This window comes from Macaca nemestrina, chromosome 8, assembly GCF_043159975.1.
Source record: "Macaca nemestrina isolate mMacNem1 chromosome 8, mMacNem.hap1, whole genome shotgun sequence".
Classification (NCBI taxonomy): domain Eukaryota; kingdom Metazoa; phylum Chordata; class Mammalia; order Primates; family Cercopithecidae; genus Macaca; species Macaca nemestrina.
In genome coordinates, this window is record NC_092132.1 from 64,134,561 (window position 1) to 64,154,275 (window position 19,715).

Consider the following 19,715-nt stretch of genomic DNA (forward strand, 5'->3'; position numbering starts at 1 on the left):
TACCTCAGTGGACAGTGCAGATATTAAAGAGCATTTCCGTGTCACATAAAGTTATATTGGGCAGTGCTGGTGGGACATTAAGCCTTTACTATATTATGGGTCCTGTGCTAACTTTCATTTTTGTCATATTTTTTATTGGACAGTGTTGACTTAGACTTCCTATGTGATTTTCAATCATGCTTATTTCAGTCTCTATGCTAGGGTTCTTCGTTCATCCACATTTTCCACTTCTCAATCATGCTTGGTTCAGGGAGAATGTCAATAAACGCATATGATTATAAGAAGCGGAAAATGTGGATGAAAGAACCCTAGCATAGAGACTGAAATAAGCGTGACTGAAATGGAAGTACATGCAATTTTTACATTTTCCCTAGCCACATTAAAAAAAAATGGGTAAAATTAACTTTATTGTTATAATTTATTTTAATATGCAATCAATACCAAAAAATCATTAAGGCATTTTACTTTTTGTACTAAGCCTTTGAAATCCCCTATGTACATCTCATTTCAGACTAATCACACTTCAAAAGTTCGATAGCCATATGTGACTCATAGCTACATATTGGACAGCACAGGACTAGAGTATCAGTGAGTTGAAAACCTCCACTGACTGCTAGCAGTGGGTAATTCCTAAGAGAAGATGCTTACCAGTTAACATTTCTTCACATGGAGGGTGGTTTCAGAAGTCTCAATTAGTATACTTAGGGACTTTAGACAAGATCTCTGCACAAGCTGCAAAGAGGCAGCCTTGCAGAATGACTGAACACATTGAGTAGACTTGATGAGATATAGGTTGTCAATCCAGCTCTACTACCTCCTATCCTTGAATTAGTTAGTAAAAAACCAGTTTTCTTACTTGCAGAATGGATATAGTCGTACTAGCCCTTTAACGTTTGCCCTAAAGATCATTTATGCAAAGCTTTAGCTCAGGGCCAACAGCCTGCTTCTCCAAATGTGAACTGTGGATATTTGCATTGGGGACCAAGAAACAGAGACTCACTAGAATTCTGATTATTCTATACATAGTATATTATTTATATATGTATATAAATACACACAAAAAATATTTTAGTCAATGCTGGTTAATTAAACCTTTGCTCTAATTTGAATCATAAAGTTTATGTTGTAGCCACCTTTTATTGAGAATGGTCTCTGCCAGAAGTTCAAGATTCTTGAGTTCATACAAACTTCAAATAGTATAGGGAAAGCTTAAATAATTGATACAGTATTTCCTGTAAGAGTAGCTATCTAAATTGCTAGAGTGTCATCTTAATATAGTACCCTCAAGACTCCCCCAGCCTTTACTCAGTTAATAATTATTAAAACTCATCGCTAATTTCCTGTAAGGTTTAAAGAACGCATACAACATGTATTAGCACAAACACATTTCTTTATTAACCAAGGGATGATCCTAATTAATCCAACACACTTTGAAACAGCTACACGTAAAATGTTTGTGATAAAGATAATTGAACACAGTAATGAAAAAAAAAAAAAAGAAACAGTATGGAGATTTGCTCATTGAACTGAGCTTGGTCATTCTCTTAGTTAATTCCTGTCCAAAGTGATGATGGAATTTTTATTCTACTTTTTCATAGATCCGAGTACAGGTGACATTGTTCATGACACAGTCCTAGAAGAAGGAAAGACATTAAAGAGTTAGGTTAGCCTTATATTCCAGTAGTGGTGGTGTTAAAACATTAGAATCAAAGTCCCACAAAATCACGTAATCTAATTCATAGATGGAGAAAATTTCTTTCAGGATTCACGGATTTGAGAGAAGCTAGAAGCTGTTGTTTTGCTTATAATATGCATGTTTTACAGAAAACTAATGTGTTGAATATATCTTTATTCTTTTGGTCATGGCAAATATTCCTTAAAGATACAGAAAAATGTGTGTCTAAGAGAGCAGTTTGGGGGCTTGCCAAGATTTCACTGTAATGTGGCAACAAAGCAAGAACTCCCCCTGACGCCAGCCAAATCCTCTGCTATGTCATGTCACTTCTCTATCTCCACTAGGACTTTCTTAATAATCAGTGTTCCTGGCCGGGCACGGTGGCTCCAGCCTGTAATCCCAGCACTTTGGGAGGCCGAGACAGGTGGATCACGAGGTCAGGAGATCGAGACCACCCTGGCTAACACGGTGAAACTCCGTCTCTACTAAAAAAAAAAAAAAAAAAAAAAAAAATAGCCGGGCGAGGTGGCAGGCGCCTGTAGTCCCAGCTACTCGGGAGGCTGAGGCAGGAGAATGGCGTGAACCCGGGAGGCGGAGCTCGCAGTGAGCTGAGATCCGGCCACTGCACTCCAGCCTGGGCGACAAAGTGAGACTCCGTCTCAAAAAATCAGTGTTCTAGTATTTAACTTGTTATTTTTTTCTTCCAAACTGAGTTCTGTTAATGATCAATGATACAGAACAGTTATGTGAACTACGAATGCACACAAGAAGCTAAGACACAGCAGTTTGACACTTACCACCACTAATTTCCCATCTTTCAATTTTCTTGTTATTGTGCTTTCCTTCCCATCCCACTCCTGATGCTGAACCAATGCACCATCTGTAAAGCTGCAGACAGTCTGCAAAAATGAAGTAAATGTTTTATCTTCCAAGTACATTATAAGAGTTTCCATGACTCATAACACCTCATTAATTAACTTTTTTTTTCACCTTCTCCTTTCTGAGTCTACTTCATTAACCCATATTGATTTTATTCACAATAGTTTGTGGTTTTCAACCTACTAGCTTATAAAAGATGCCAATTCTACGATGAAGTTGATACTTTTGCTAATGTGACAAAACTCAATTCATAACTTTTTCATTAAGTTCTTGCCTATAAACAGTAAAATGTTATTGATACAGCCTATCATTCTAGAAGCTTCTGTGATTTCATAACATGTCATGACTGACCTGAGTTTTTCTGCCATCAGCTGTGGTTTCTTCAAATTTCTCTCCCAGGGTACAAGAAAACTGTGTTGTTTTCAAAGTGCTCTCAGTTTTTATGGTGAGGTTTTTGCCATCACAAGTGATGATACAGTCTGGCTTGGCCATTGCGCCCATTTTTCGCAAAGCTATTCCCACTCCTGTAGAATGTTAAGTCATGTTAAACAGGAAGACCAAAGTTATCATTTACATGATAAAAGCAATATAATTCCATTGTAATCACTTTGTGCAGCATATTTTCACTTATTTGCTTATTGATAACTATTGTAAACACATATCCCATAGTATGAGCCAGCACTTTACATATATGAAACTCAGGTAAGCTTACAACAGCCCTGTAAAAGGCAGATGTTACTGTCTCCATTTTACTGATGAGAAAGCGAGGCACTGAAGTAACTTGCCCAAGATCGTTCAACTGGACAGTGATGGAACTGGGAATCAAGAGCACGGGCACCCTGGCTTCAAATCTGAGCTCTTGGCCACCCTGCTATGCTGGTTTTCAGAAAGTTAGGTAAGAAATGCAGACTTCCAAATTTTATTTACTGAAAGCAGTTGATAGAAGGTGGAGATAAAGTATTCAAAATTGCAAATTCAGGAGTTCGCTCAATCTTTTTCTTTTTACTGGATTCTGCCAACCATTACATTCTATGACTCCAGCACACAGTCTGGCATAGAAATGCTCTCGATAAATATTTGATTAGTAAACTATACAAATTAGAACTCGATCCTGAGATACTCGAACAGCACAATCTTTTAAAAGTCAGCAGCACAATCTTGATGCTAACAAATGGGGAAAAAAATCCTACCTTTGAATATAAAAAATATTTCATAGCTTTATAAATCAATAGAAATTTATAAAATACCATATTAAATTGTATGTTAATTTATGATCTATCAATTTCCCCTTAACGTTCCCCTTAGAGTTAGTTAACATGTATAAGGAAACCTTAGATCCAGGCCAAATCACTGTTTCATAAATGAGACTACAACCTACGCAGGGTGATTGTCTTGATGAAGAACTCTCAGCCAGGCTTTAAAGTTCCCCTTGGAGCCTTCTCTTTGGCCAGCTCAGGGCTGGTGCCTTACCGCTGTTAATTGAGTCATTATTTACTCTCACTTCGGACAAATAAATGGGCTCTGCTCTGTTCACATCCTGACTGCTCCCTAATGAACCGAGTCTTGACAACCTTCAAGACTCCAGAATACAGGAAACAAGCCCTCCAAACCTACACACAATTTGCTTTCTACAATTTGTTCTCTGGGCCTTAAACTTGTACACACACACACTGTATTTACTGGACATGTGCAGTAAATCGCTTTTTCCAGAGTCATCTTGATATAGGTTTACAAGGAAAAAGAAAAATACTGCCTTCTTACTTCACTGATAGTATCATAAATACACTTATGATTCACCATAAACCAGCCTTAACACCACATTGTCTTGGATAAAGGGTACTGAAGGAGTGATTCCGAAGTGCCACGGCGACAAGGTATCAATAGAGGGCCACAGTAGTTATTTCACCAGCGAGCAACCAGTTAACATTTGTGGATACCGGCTTCTGAAGCAACCTTGTAAGTCCCAGCCGTCCCTTAGGGCTGGAAGCTCCCTTCCAGAGAGGATCCATGCTATGCTAACTCCATCTCACTTCCTAGTGGCCTGTGACATTTTTGTTTGCAATTTATCCAGTTATCTCAATCAGCATGCAATCTGTCACTGGCACAGAAAAGGACAGTAATTTATAATGAAGCACTGTTTTGAGTGAGAGAAATGAATCTTACTACTGAGATTCTCCTCCCTCGGAACGCTTTCCGCAGGGCCACACCCATCTTGCATGCAGTTTGCCGCAGCAGGGCCAGGCAGTTTCTGTTACGGTTTTCCAGCAACGCCCACTGCCCCCTTCCCCCTCACCCTCAAGAGGCAGAGACCAGGATGGCAACACATGGCCACCCCCAGGAACAGTCGGCCTCATTGCGCTCCTCCCACAGGCCACCCTCCCACTGCGGTGCCCCGGCCCGGCAGTGCCAGCAGCAGGTCTGCACCGCCAGCGCCACGCTTCTCGGGGGCCCTGGTGTTCCATGGGGTGCCAATCCAAAGAGTTCGGCTCAACTGCTGAGGGCGAGCAGAGGAGCTGGGGGAGATGGGGCTGACAGAGGAATACAAGCTGAAGCTGCAGCGCCGCTCAGACCCGTCTACAGGATTTCTGCGGGAAACTGCGCGCCAGCACCGCGTCCCCAAGAAGGGAGGGCAACCTGCGCGCCAGAGAGGAACAAAAGATGCGACAGGGAGGGAAAGGGGAGTGGGTGCTGCCACGATGGGGTAAATGGAAGAGCCAGGATAGTAGCAGGAAGGGGAAGGATGAGTAAAGGAGGAAAACAGGGAAATAGAGGGTCGCCTGGAGGGGGTCGAAAGAAGTGCAGCGTGAGGTGACGGATGCGCGCACTAAAGGACAGGAAGCAATGCAGAGTGGCTGCTGTTTGGGCGAGGGGAAAGAAGCATAAGAGAGGTAGGTGGATCACGAGGTGGACTACCTCCGGAATCTTGCGGCCTGCGGGCGGGCAGGAGGCGCGCACGCTCCCTGCTCCTAGACGCCTGCCCGCGTGGTGCTGCGCGCGCTGCACCCAACGGCCGCGTGGTGGGGAAGATGGGAGGGGTTGGGGATAGGTCGCCGAGCATCTCCTGCCCCGGAATCTGGCACGCTGACTGGGACCGAAGGACAGACGGCCACAAACACGCCACGTTGCAGGCGCTGCCAGGTCGGGTGCCTCACCTAGCTCCTTCATGTATTCATCAAAGCCTTTGCTATCCACCAGGCGCCATCTTCCTTCCAGCTGCTGAACTGTGGCCATGGTGGGCGCGGGCGGGCTGACGTGCAGAATGGGGTCGGCGTCGGCGTGGCAGCTTGCTGTGAGGCGCCCGACGCCCGCGGCTGCTTTTATATCCGCGGTCTGCGCAGGGCGGCGCTATGCGGCCAATGGGAGGCGGGCCTCGCCCGGCCCTCGCCCCGCCCGCCGCGCGCCCCCCGGGCCTTCCCGGGGTCGGGAGGTGCTAACCAGCAAGCAGGGACACGCCTCAGCACCCCACGCCTCCCGGACGCCGGCGCCTGCACGTTTTGGCGCCTCTGCAGGCCCAGGAAGCCACAGGGGGCACCTGGAGGCCCAGCCCCGCCTCTCCTTCACCCTTCCGTTTGACAGCCTATCCACCGCCGTTTTTCCTTTCAAAATACCCGGACCAATCGATTAGCCCTCGCCGGCCTCGGACTGCAGGAAGTGATTGATCGGCTGTTTGGTTTATTGATTGATTAACTACGGTGCCTCCCTGACCTTCTGCTCCTTGCCAGCGGACAAGCTCACAATCCACACCCTCCTGAGAGAACCCGCTCTCGCCATCCGCAGGTCTCCCTGGCCCAATAGTGGGGATATACCTGAGTTGAGCTAGAGGATTTTATCAGAAGGTGCCTGTTGGAACGGGGGACGTCTCGGGAAGTGTGGTTTCTAAACTAAAAGACTGCAGGAAGTGTCAACTTTAGTGATTGTCATTGCCATTCAAGAATGTTTTATTAGTTTATGTTCCCCTCGTAGTGCACCCTTCACGGTTTCTTCTCAGACACCAGCGGGTTCCCTCTTTCTCTTGAACTATAATAATACTCTATACATGTGCGTAGAACGTGATACATTTCAAAGTGTACTTTTCACAGTTTATTACTTGGTGTTCCCGGGTGCCTGTTGGAGCTGACCTCCCTGGACTGGACTGACCTCCCTGGACTGGACTGAGGTGAGGAAGTTGCCACACAGGTTGGCCGTTTCGATAGAGGTAATGTGCATTTATTGAGTAGCTACTAAGTGCTAGATGTGCTTCCTGGGTACTTTATAGACATTGGTCTCCACTATATTTTTGCTAGGGGTGTTATCCCAATTTTTCAAAAGAGAAAATGGGGCAAAGAAAGTGCACAGTGGTAGAACCAGAATCCCCATCCAGGTCCAACTCACTGAAGACCTTATGAAATCAGACCACACCTGATGACGGAGCTCTGAGTAGACCATAGTCACCGAGACACTACTAGTTCTTGTATCATCCTTGACAAAATTGAAATCTGAGGTTGATTTGCTATCTCCCAACATGCTGCTCCCTTGAACTGCATCCCTTTCAAGTCCCTGCCCTAAGTTTAGGGTCACACCAGTTTTCCTTGTGGTACCATTTAACACTCAGTTGTTTTCCCAATAAGGGTCTGCATGTCCCCACTGCTCAGAAAACATTCGTGTTCCGAGGGGAGCTGAGTGCATCATTTGCTCAGTGATGAGAAGCCCTGGCTTTCAGGGAGCTCCTAGGGCTGCCTGTGTGTTTGAGCTCTTCATGTGCCATTTCAACATGTCTTATCCGTTTTTGTATAGAATGTAGTAATAATAGGACGCAGCACTCTGATACTAATTTTTAAATTATCATAATCTAACGTGTTACAGAAATATCAAAAAGAGATTGGCACTGGAGTACTAGATACTTAGCTACTTAAGAAATAGCCTTTAATCCCAAGGCCTTACCTAAAACTTAGGTTTAAACACAATCTCTAATGTGATGAGTGGAAATCGTTCTTTTGTGTTAAAACATACAGAAAAAACAAAGATATATGGCCAAAATAATAACCGTTATTTTATCTTGTGGAACAAAAAAGGGCATGGTGATTGCTCTGTTCCTCAGGGAAACACATTGAATGTCTTGTTTTCAGACACTTCATCTGATGTGTATACAGATGTATGATTGGAGTAGATTATTCCTAATGCCCCTTAAGCTCTACTACTCAGATTCTTTCCTTCTCAAGAGTTATGGTAATGGATTTTAAGCTGTGAAAAAGCAGTAAGTATTCTCTTCACCCGCTAAGTAAAGGCCTATTCTAGGCTACTTACCTTGCACCCATTATGAGGTGTAAAACCAAAAATGTTGTGAAAACAAATTTCACTGAAGTCTCATGTAACTTTATGGGGATGGTTGAGTATTTCTTTGTTGGAAAGAAGGAGAATCATCACTTGATTGTGATTAATTACGACATAGGAAACAAGAAACAATAGTTTTATCCTAGCCTGTCCTTACGAAGATTAGTAACTGTACTGTTCATTATTTTTAGTAACAGCACGTACGTAATACAGGTGTTATATCATGTCTTCCTTCACACTGGAAGATAATAACACATTCTTCTTATGGATGAAAATGATTGAAGAATCAAGAATTACTAGCAACTCTTCTTCCAGTAGCTTAGAAAACTGCCTTTTTCAAGACAGATGCAATTTTACTTAATATCTCTGAACCTTAGTTTTATCATCTGTGAATTTAAGGAGATGAGAATTAAAACTAAATAATTTATTAGATCACCTTCAGTTTATGAAGTACTCCTGCAGTAGTAGTTCATGGCCTTGAAAAAGCATACTCAAAATTACTCTATTTCCACCTAGTGGTAAAACCATAATATTTCTCTGAGGCTTTACTTGATAAATGTGAGTAGTTTTTCAGCCTTCTCATTCTGTAATCACACACAGCTTTGGAGCATATTGTGTCATTTTTATTTAAAGAGAACTTCCCAGTTGAAGTTTATGTACATAGATATGCCTTCCACAAAGTTGATTATTGCATATTAATTCTTCCTAAGGACAGTAAGTGTTGGTGGCTTAGCAACAGGCAGTTGGTAGAGAAATGGAGAGTACCACATTAAATTATTGCAGAGAATATTCGAAGTAATCCATTTCAGGGAACTGAGTCTTTTCTAAGTATATGGCCAGATGATCAAAAAAGGAAAAAAAAATTAATCACTGAGATTGGAGAACACATTTATTTAAACCTAGTGCCTCCCTTAAATTTTATAACCAGCTTTTTGACCCTCACTCATCTGGCTTTCCTTGCTATAGACATGCTTTGCATACCCAGCTTCTACTCACATCTTCCCTAAGAAAATTTCACTTGGAATCAGTTCCAAAAGAAAATCTTAAGAGATAGAGTATGGATCTGCATGTTGTCAGCTATCTGAAGCAGCAAAAATTCCCGTATGAGAATAAGTCAGGGAGCCTTGCAGTTGAAGGCACACCTTAAATATTAAATTTTAAATCCTTCAATGCATCCAGCCAAAACAAGAAATTGCAATAGCTACCATCCATCAATACAAGGTTTTTTTGGTTTGTTTTTCATAATAAGATTGGTTTTAATTAAAGCACTTATAAGGCCGGGCACAGTGGCTCACACCTGTAATCCCAGCACTTTGTGGGGCTGAGGTGGGCAGATCACGAGGTCAGGAGTTCGAGACCAGCCTTACCAACATGGTGAAACCCCGTCTCTACTAAAAATACAAAAATTAGCCAGGCATGGTGACACACGCCTGTAATCCCAGCTACTCAGGAGGCTGAGGCAGGAGAATCGCTTGAACCCGGGAGGTGGAGGTTGCAGTGAGCCAAAATCGCACCACTGCACTCCAGCCTGGGTGACAGAGCGAGACTCCATGTCGAAAAAAAAAAAAAAAAAAAAAAAAAAGCACTTATACACTTATAAAGATGGAGTTATATTTTGAACTTTGTGCTTTTACTTAAAGCAGTTAGAGTCTTACACAACATGACTGCCATGACTAACCATTAAAATTTTCCAGCACCTTAAATAATCCATCATAAACTTGTGCTTGCTGAGTTAACTGGACTACAGGATAGCTGGAGGGAAAATGACGCATTGCAAAAGTTACAGTATTAAAAGGTGAATGGCTTCAAAATAAGGCAGAGGACATAATGGCTCATTTTATAATAAAAGCTTTCAGTATAAAATTAATACATTTCCCTTACTTGTATAGATCTTCCTACTTTCCAGACATGTGTATTATTGTATATTACGTTTGTCATTAGCTCATGGCAACAGATATACATAGTCTGGGCTAATCCTTTTATACCTCATATGAGCAGTGTTCAAAGGTTTAAAAGCACAACTCCGAAGGGCAGAGCTTGAAATGAAGCAGGAGGATGCAACCAAGCCACCCCAATAAACACAAAATCTTAGTAAAAGCATTATGTTTACCAGGCAATACAACCTCAAAACAAATTCCTTAGCAACTCCAACCTCTTCAATCACATTATTACTCCTAATAATAATCACATTATTACAAGCCCACTTCTAATCACATTATTACTCCTAAGCCTCCTTATATACAAAATCTTAGGCTGGCCAAGCCCAAACACACAGACACATTCATAATGAGCATCTCTGTCCTTAAAAATTGCAAACATAAAAAACCTCCAAATGGTATGTTCCCACTGGAAAAGGCCAAATTCTTTTCTTGTAGATTACCCTTTTCTATTTTTCATTCCTACCTCCCATGCAATATTCCTAGATTCTCACACCATTTGATCATTTCTCTTTTTGGATATTATTGTCTATCAGAATTAATGATTTTTTCAAGTCAAATCTACAAAACCATGGATTTGCTTGCCTCTAAGCTATTTATCTCAGTGAGTCAGGCCCATTGCTTCCATTTTTCTGGATTAGCTCTGAAGAAGAATCATCAGCATTTAATAACCTACCTAAATCTGACTGAAGATGCTTTCTTGATCCTATCTCTGGTCCTCTTCCTTTGGCGGTGGGAAGAGCTACCCTGTAACTCCTCAGAGTCCTGCACAGAGCTGTAAAACCAGCATGGAGCTGATTTTGTGCACTTCTCTGAAGGACCCAAGCAGCAGGATGGGTACTTTTGTTCACCCACCCATAGACACCACAGGACACTTTTTGTTCACCTGCTCACTTCTGCATTGACCAAACTTAAAGATATAAATTCAACAGTATGTAGAGGGAGGTATATTTAATTCTCCCATGCATTACCTCTGCCATCTTGCCCGTTGTATGCCTAAATTCCTTGTTTCTACGGCAATGGTTTCTCCTCTAAGTAATCCACTATTAATTATAAGAAACCAGTTTAAGTTTCCAGTAAACTATATTCTGTTTTCTGCATTGGCTAGAATGTAGATATTATATTATAATTTCATGCAGGAACTGGGAGGCTAAGTAGTTGTTACCAGTAAGAAGGTCAACTGTGATCTTAGTTCCAGCCTATTTTGGAAAGTGGGATAAAAAATATTTGTGTCACAAATCTCAAATCTTGTCTCCTGTCTTACAACCTTGAAATACATAGTCAATTCCTGCAGGGTCTCAGACATCCTACTGAGTTGCCAAATATTGAGCACCAACCTGGATTTCCCTTGTCAACACTCAGGACTAGAAAGAGGAGATCTCAAATACCATGGCCTCAGGATTCTGAATGTGGGTCTGAAATCCCTCCTTCTTACTTTGGATTAAAAGCTCGCCTGAGCTACAAACATCTGTTGTCCTAGAATGGATATTTTTATTTAGATATCAACCAATTCAACTTCACTCCTTTATTGATTCAGTCAACAAATCAATAAAATTGACTTCAAAAATTGAAATCACTTTTTAATTTTCCTCCTGTTCTCTTTCTACCCTGCCCTTTCTTCTTCACACTTGATATCAGTTTTACCCATCTGAAGGAGGAATAAGTCTGACTTGTCTTTGAAACATTTGCTTTGTCTCATAACTGCCACATACTGGGCCTAAAGTGTATGTACCTGGATCTGAAGACAACAAAATACCTAGAGGATCTGCTCTGTGGGTGGGACGTGGCAGCTAGAGCTGTGGAGGTCAAGCTGGAATTCCAGGGGATGGTACTATCATGATTCTGATGCGTTCTTCTGATCTGGATTTGGATCCTGGCAAGAGAATGGTAGAGTTTAGCCATCAGGAAGAAGGAACAAGACCTAAGCTGATGGTCAAATCCTAAAAAAACACAAAAATAATCGTGTGCCGTGCATCCTTACCTCCTTCTCCCTGCCCAGCACATCAGATAACATTAATTCTAGCTTCACCATCAGGGCAGGGATGGAGCTCCTAATGGCCTTTCTGCCCTGGTAGGTTATCTGAACATCCTATTTTTTGCAGAGTGCAAGATTGGATGACCATATCCTGGTTTGACTGGGGCAAGTCAGGGCTGTGCTTGTTGTCCTGGTATGATTTTGAGCAACGCCCTCCTTCCTTCCAACTATTTCAAATAGGATGAAGAGCTGTATATTTAATTCTCACGTATCAGGCAGCTCCAAAGTCTAAATTTCAAGGAAGGCATTAACATAGTACTACAGTGTCATCTATTGTAGGACCTGAAGGTGCCTTGCAGGAGGGAAAAAAATGCAGTAGGGCCATATTCATGACATACAAATATGTCATGCAGGGATAGCTTTGCTTGCTCACAAAAGAATGGCCAGCAGAGCTGTCCATACCAGACAGATTCCTTTGTCTCAAATCAGTCCGTATTTTTAGAACACCTAGTAATTATGTGGATAGAATCTAGTTCTTATCTTCAAGAAGTTTGGTATCTAAGTCTGTACAAGCTAAAGAACTACATCCATTGTGGTTTTTTTTTTAAGTTTCACAAACATTTATTAAAAATTGATTCTGTTTTAGTTCATTACATTGAAAATTTGAAAAAATTAAAGGTCTTTGAAATATCAGATAAACAGAAACCCTCAGGTTCCCCATAATTCATTATATCTTTTTTCTTAAGAAACCACATTATTTTATTTAAGAAATAAATGAAAGGTTTTTAGATCATCACTGGTTAAAGTCTCCATTTGTTGTTTTCCATTTACACAATAATGTTTTTATTTTGTTGTTTTATTTTTATTTTATTGACAAATAATTGTATATATCTATGGGGTAAAATGTGAAGTTATGATATAGACATAGATATAGAAATAAAATAATAAAAATAAAATACTTAGGAGTAAATTGAACCAAGGAGATAAAAAATCTATATACTTAAAACTGTGAAACATTGATAAAAGAAATTTAAAATGACACAAATAAATGGAAAGATATCCTGTATTCTTGCATTGGAGGAACTGATATTGTTAAAATGTCCATACCACCCAAAGTGATCTATAGATTCAATGCAATTGCTATCAAAATTCCAAGGTCATTCTTCACAGAAATGGAGAAAACAAGTCTAACATTCATATAGAACCACAAAGGACCCCAGTTAGCCAAGAAGAACAAATAGCAAAAGCTGGAGGCATCACACTACCTAATTTGAAAATGTACTACAAAACTATAGTAATTAAAACAGCATCGTGCTAGCATAAAAAGAGACACATCAACCAATGGGATAGAATAGCCTGCGAAAAAACCACATCTACAGTCAATTTAATTTTTTACAAAGGTGCCAAGAACACACAATGAGGAAAGAACAGTCTCTTTAATAAATGGTATTGAGAAAACTCAATATCAACATGCAGAAAAATGAAACTAGGCCCTTATCTCATATACAAAAATCATCTCAAAGTGGATTAAATTTTTAAATGTAAAACATGAAACTGCTAGGAGAAAACATAGAGGGAAAGCTCCATGGCATTGGTCAAGGCAATTGTTTTATCTTTATAATATTAAGTGAGGTTTTTTTTTTTAAAGCTAGTCTTTTTAAAAAAAAAACAATAACAACAACAGGCCACCTCTTTTGCAGAAACCAGGTGAGTGTACCAAATAGATATACCTTGTTTAAAATTAATGTGCCAAATGTCAAAAAGTTAACTGAGGTAAACTTTGCTCTGATGGATCTTGTCTGAGAAATACTGGGTTAGAGATCATAAAGCAACCCATGCCACTACTTAGCTCTGCCTGTGCTTTAGAGTTAGTTCATTGCTATGAACCTGGGAGTAAATGGACGCCAGGCTATGCCTGAAGTGGTGATGCATACTGAGATATACAACTTGCATAACAAAAATGTCCAGCATACAAGTCAAAACTGGAATTGTCTACCACCCAGCTAGTTCAGTAAGGGTCAGAAAATCCTGCTGAGTTCCTTTTCTGAGAATTGAGAGAAGTGTCTCAGAAGCAAAGCTGAATGATTTCTTGCCACACATACTCTGATGCCCTTGTCTTTCAATAGAAACTGTACGTAGTTCCTGGGGAAAAGAATATGGTTCTATATGATAAGTTTTATTTGTTTCATGTTGTAAAATATTATCACTTCTGCAGCTATATTATCAGGACATCAGATAAGTATCAAGACAGAATAGGACCAGCTTCTATAAACAGGAAAGAATGCCATTTACTGGTGTCCCTTTGAATGTATTTAGCATATGAAAGTTACTGTATGTTATGTACTGTATGGGAAAGAAAGCTTTTTTTCTCAAATACCTTTCCATTTTATTGCATTTTTGCATTTTGGTTGACATAATCATTTCTGAGATATATTCACAGAAACAAAAGTTTGACCCCAATATGAAACAGGAAATCAAAACGGCCTAATATTCCATTTGAAAGCATGTGGTGATATAAATCATAACTAGAAACAAAATAAAAATCACGTAAGAGTTAAACAAAACATTTATTTGTCATTTTCCAATCAACGTAAATAGTGACGGTAAATCTTGCACACATAAAAAAAGGATTGGGTTTCCTTTTGCTTCGTGCTTTACTGAGTAGGTGGCAGCTGCCTCTGGTTTTCCAAGGCAAGGCTCTAGTTCTTTCACACACTGGTTTTTCACAACCCAAAGCTATAGGTACAGTATTTAGAGAAAGCTTTGTATATGTGACCCATTTATCAATTAAGCCAGACCTTAAAGTTGCAACAGTACTCTGAGGGAACCTAACTAGTCCAAGTCACTAATCCACATGAACAAGTAGAACTCGATCTTTGCTGCCCACGCCCAAGACATATAGTTTTTAATTGCATATTTGGCAGTAATTCTTGGTCAGACGTGATCTCAGAACAATGAGTTGTCACTTGAGCAGCCATATCAGTAAATTTTTTAAAGTTATATAGTTTCATTTCTGAAATTAGATTAGTGGCTTGGATTTAGAACTAAAGGACAATCAAAATTCTAGCGTTTAAAAGAATTTTAGATGTCTTCTAATTCAGCTAAAACTCAAGATTCCTCTGACAAAAGATTTTCTGAGTAAGCAAAAATAGAATTGCAAATTATAGGTTTATCAAGAATACCAAATATATTCCGTGATTATTAAAGTATTCTTTAAAATACTTTATGGGAAGAAAAATGAAAAAATAAAAGAAAGGGATTAACCAAAAATTAAATTATTTCTTTCAATTTGTATTTGGCCTATGAAAATAATAGTTAATAATTCATAGTTAAAACAATACTAGCGTATGGATTATAAATAGATATGGAAAATTTAACACTGCAAGAAATTGTGCTATTGTTTGACCTCCTCACTTGTTTCTCAAGAAAATCATATGTCATAGTAATCATGTGTCATATACATACACAAACACACATAATTTGCTCACTATTTAAACTGTAGCAGAGCGTTTTTGGTCTCCTAGAAAATCTTCAAAAGTATATATCTTTTTTAAAGATCTGTTTTTAAAAAACTATTATCTTTGTGTCCTCAATTCCCCTTTGTCTTCACTTGAATTGAAAAAAAAAATCTTAAAAGATTTTTTAAGAATCAAATTAGACATAGCAACTTTTGTCTCTATTATAACTCTAGGCCCTAACATGTTAATATAGTCAGGCAAAGAAATATTAATATCATTCATAAGACAATAATTTTATTAAATATCTGCTCTAAATGCATAAAAAGTAAAAGCAGTGGCCTAGGATATTGTTCTAGACTTTGCTACAAAATACCTGTTTAAATTTAAATTTTTGTTTTCTCATTTATAAAATGAGAACAGAAGAAATTAAATTTTCCTGTGAGTGATTTTTTGAATACAGACTCCATTATCAAACAAATTAGGAAAATTGGGCATACCATGATTCCCACTGGATATTTCCAGCTTGTATGAGCATACTAAAGATGCCAGGAAATCTTGAACTTAAAAAATACATTTAACTTTTTAAGAGCAGCATTTCTACAAATGGATTGATTACAAAACCTGCCTTGTTTGCTGCCGTCCTTTTAACAGCACTTAGAATGCTCTGAAGAATACTCTAGGAAAATGCTGATGATAATCTTCAGCCTCCAAAGTATTTGATTCTATCACCAAGTCACTGTTCTGCGGGAATAAAGAAGTATAGTATGTAACTAGCAATGGCCTCAAAGAACATACATATTAGTTGTTCATGGAGGACATCTATGCATGAAAACTTACCCCCTAATAAAGGTCTTCTAGACATGTTCTACTGAAGTTCAGAAAGTGAATGTAACCAAAAGGTACAGTATTTAGAGAAAGCTTTGTATGTGTGACCCAGGAGGCCAAAGTAGATGCCCCTTTATCAATTAAGCCAGACCTTAAAGTTGAAACAAGTTCCCTACAGGTTGAGGGTTCAGGGTTCAGCTGGCGTGGTATTGTCCTAAATTCCTTTAAGAAAAACCACACCTTTGCTAAACTCCTTAACAACAGGAGGAATCAGGCAAATTATCAGAACCTTCTTAACTCTGATTTACATCCCAGACCACTACAACTTTAATTGAACAGAGGACACACCTTATATTCTTTCCTGATAAGCAACTGTAGGCCTCAAGCCAGTTTCAGCCAGCTTAATAGAGAGGGTGCACAAACTGTCTTTGTGTCCTATAGTTCACCTTTTGATGTAAAGAGCAAAGTCCACCCCATTTTAATGCTAAAATCCCGCCCCAAAGGGAACATGGGATGTATGTTCCATACACTTTTACCCGTTGTCATGCACTTAATTCCTCTCAGAGATATGGATAGCTTTTCCCCAAACTTGCAGAAGCATAAGAGACTTGGAGTTTTAAGGGAGGGACTATTGAAAAGAGAAAAGAGATGAGGGTGAATTAAGATGTTTTTCTTCATGTTTCATCCTGGTACATGTTACCCATTGGAATCAAGATATAACCTGACCGCAGGGCCAGAGGACACTTACCCAGGGCCTGATTTTTGTAGGGTAGAGCCTGTATTCTGAGGCACCTATGTTTGTCTGACTCTATTGCATGATACAGGCCCTATGAGGCATAAATTTCAACCTGTCTTTTCCCTCTTCAAAGACAGAGGACCTTTGGCCCACAGCGGATACTGACTCTGGTTTGCAAAGTGATAGTCAATAATACTCTCTTTTCTACCATGTAGCTATCTGGGTGGTCTTTTGAATGACAGGTAGAATATTGGACTGAGTTGGTTTACTTCTGAAATCTTCACCTTGAATTTTGAGTAATAGGGAACAAGACTGATGCAGGGAGGAAGGAAGAAACCAGGTTACTTACACACCTGAACTTTTCTGTTGATGGAAGAAAAGAAAGGTGACCAGTGGAGGGGAACAGGAATCAAATGTATCTTCTTCCAAGCAGTTATGAGTACAGAGTTTTTCTTTTCCTTCTAAAGGTGCATCAGGATATAGGCTCTGCCCAGTAGAGATCAGGCCATTGGTAAGCATCCCCTGGCTTTGTGGCCAGTTTATATCTTTTTTTTTTTTTTGAGACAGAGTCTCGCTCTGTCGCCCAGGCTGGAGTGCAGTGGCATAATCTCGGCTCACTACAACCTCCACCTTCCAGATTCGAGTGATTCTTCTGCCTCAGTCTCCCAAGTAGCTGGGACTACAGGCACGCTCCACCACGCCTGGCTAATTTTTGTATTTTTAGTGGAGACAGGGTTTCACCATATTGGCCAGGCTGGTCTTGAACTCCTGACCTCGTGATCCGCCCACCTTAGCCTCCCAAAGTGCTGGGATTACAGGTATGCGCCACCACGCCCAGCCGCCAGGTTATATCTTAATTCCAGTGGACAACATGTTATACTAGAATGAAACATGAAAAATAACAACCTAATGTACCTCCTCTCTTTTCCCTTTTCAGTAGTCCTTTCCTTTAAATTTCTTATGCTGTCCTTGGGGCCATAGGAACTTGAAAGACTAATTCATTCTAATGTATGAAGTTATTTAATTCATATTCGACCATCTGGGAGGTATTTGCATTTTAAAAGGAGAAGAAGGAACAATGTTTAAACTGAAGGCTGAATCCATAACAATGGCATTTCAGACAGTAGCACTCACCTATGTATGTGGCATTGGTGGGCAGGTGACGGAAGCCATTAGTGGAGGTAGACAGAAAGTAGTCAGAAGACACAGAGCAAAAACTGATTTTCGAAGAAAGTGAAAAGGGGGAAAAGTACAGCAAAGTCACTAGGTACTTCAGTAGGTGGTCTTGGTATTGTATTAAATTGCTATTCCAAAGCCAAGTGTTCTAGTTCTCAAGAAGCAAGCAATTGGGCACCGATTTTTTGCCTAGATATATTAAACCTACCTAATTTATATACTTACATATGGGAAGTGTAGTAAATGGTTTCTTTCTTTTCTTTTTTTTTTTTTTTTGAGACGGAGTCTTGCTCTGTCACCCAGCCTGGAGTCCAGTGGTGCGATCTCGGCTCACTGCAAGCTCTGCCTCCCGAGTTTATGCCAGTCTCCTGCCTCAGCCTCCCGAGTAGCTGGGACTACAGGCGCCTGCCACCTCGCCCGGCTAATTTTTCGTATTTTTTAGTAGAGACGGGGTTTCACCGTGTTAGCCAGGATGGTTTCGATCTCCTGACCTCGTGATCCGCCCATCTCGGCCTCCCAAAGTGCTGGGATTACAGGCTTGAGCCACCGCGCCCGGCCGTAAATGGTTTCTTTAAGATACGTGTATAATAATTTCACAGAGCATTTCTTTAACAACCAAAAAGAAAAGAACACTGATGAAAACAACTAAAAAACCTTATTCTGCATTTTAATTATTTATCATCTAACATAAGGATAAAATATAATAGTTAAAATTTAAGATATATGCCATTGACTGTTTTCAGACTAAGATTCCTGGGAAAATTTTGTAATATGATTTTTATTATTGTTGCTCAGCCCCCTTCTGCCAGCAGGATTTTGCTGAAGGAGGAGTTATAAGCAGAGAAATAAGAGTTCTCTGAGTCAAGGAAACCACAAGTGAGAAATCCTCAGTGATGAAGAGAGGAAGTTCTCCAAAAGTCCATGATAACATCCCATAGAAAAACATAGCTTTAAAAACTCACTAAGTACAAAAAATATTCATTTATATTGAAATGTATTATTCTGATACAAATAAATTTCAGATAAAACTATTCCAGTCAAATAAGACTTTTTCTACCCTTTATTTTTCCTCTTTTCCCACACGAGAATAGCCAAAGGTAGCCTAATGCAGACAAGAAGATAGTAGAGAAGCCTCCTGTATTCCCCAGTGGATATTTTCCCATCTGTGCAGAAGCTTATGGAGGGGAGGAAACTACTTTCTGCTTGCACAGTGAGAAGGCTCACTCTTCAAATTCACAAGTGACACATGCATTGACTTATGCCTGTGAAATGGATAAGAGCACTCCCATGCTCTCATTCTCCCTCCCTCTCCCTTAACCCCATTCTTGCTTTTCTTCTTTTTTTTTTTTCCATCCCACAGGGGATTTCAATCATTTCTTTTTAAAAAATCGCCAGGGTTGATGGCAAATGTATTGTGTAAATCAGCTAAGTCAACTGATGCCACCAAAAGCAAATGGCAAGACAGCATCAGTAGACTTGAACATGCAAACCTCATTTTTAGGTTACTGAGGTGTTTTTTGTTGTTGTTGTTGTTGTTGTTGTTTTTAACTATGACCAAATACATAATGATGGCAGTAGCATCATCATCAAGCACATGACAGTACATGACTCAGTAGTCTGAAGAAAAGGTAATTAAGAGTATTGATACTCTATTACTCTATTAGTAATTAGTAACCATTCGTGTAATTTTTTTTTTTTTTTTTTTTTTTTTTTGAGACGGAGTCTCGCTCTGTCACCCGGGCTG

At 39.9% G+C, this 19,715-nt stretch overlaps 2 protein-coding genes across 6 annotated transcripts in view; one reads left to right on the forward strand and one right to left on the reverse strand.

The window, feature by feature from the left end:
- Positions 1 to 1,372: 1,372 nt before the first annotated feature.
- LOC105483524 (fatty acid binding protein 5) lies at positions 1,373 to 5,838 on the reverse strand. 2 transcript variants are annotated; one of them, XM_071068058.1, is made up of 4 exons: positions 5,707 to 5,838; positions 2,906 to 3,078; positions 2,473 to 2,574; positions 1,373 to 1,633 (listed from the first exon to the last, which is right to left on the reverse strand). In XM_071068058.1, exons 1-4 carry the CDS (start codon positions 5,783 to 5,785, stop codon positions 1,580 to 1,582), a joined length of 408 nt encoding a protein of 135 aa, XP_070924159.1. In that variant the 5' UTR covers positions 5,786 to 5,838; the 3' UTR covers positions 1,373 to 1,579. The 2 variants fall into 2 exon arrangements, with proteins under 2 accessions (XP_070924159.1, XP_070924160.1); XM_071068059.1 differs by lacking the exon at positions 5,707 to 5,838 and adding an exon at positions 4,718 to 4,830.
- The window catches only part of LOC112427019 (zinc finger protein 318-like), a 37,771-nt gene continuing 22,924 nt past the window's right edge, over positions 4,869 to 19,715 (forward strand). The window contains exon 1 of one of the 4 annotated variants that reach the window (XM_071068054.1): positions 4,869 to 19,599. In XM_071068054.1, coding sequence (XP_070924155.1) covers positions 4,869 to 5,366 — 498 coding nt within the window. In that variant the 3' untranslated portion in view covers positions 5,367 to 19,599. The remainder of the gene's footprint in view (positions 19,600 to 19,715) is intronic. The other 3 variants (XM_071068055.1, XM_071068056.1, XM_071068057.1) reach the window with 3 other exon arrangements.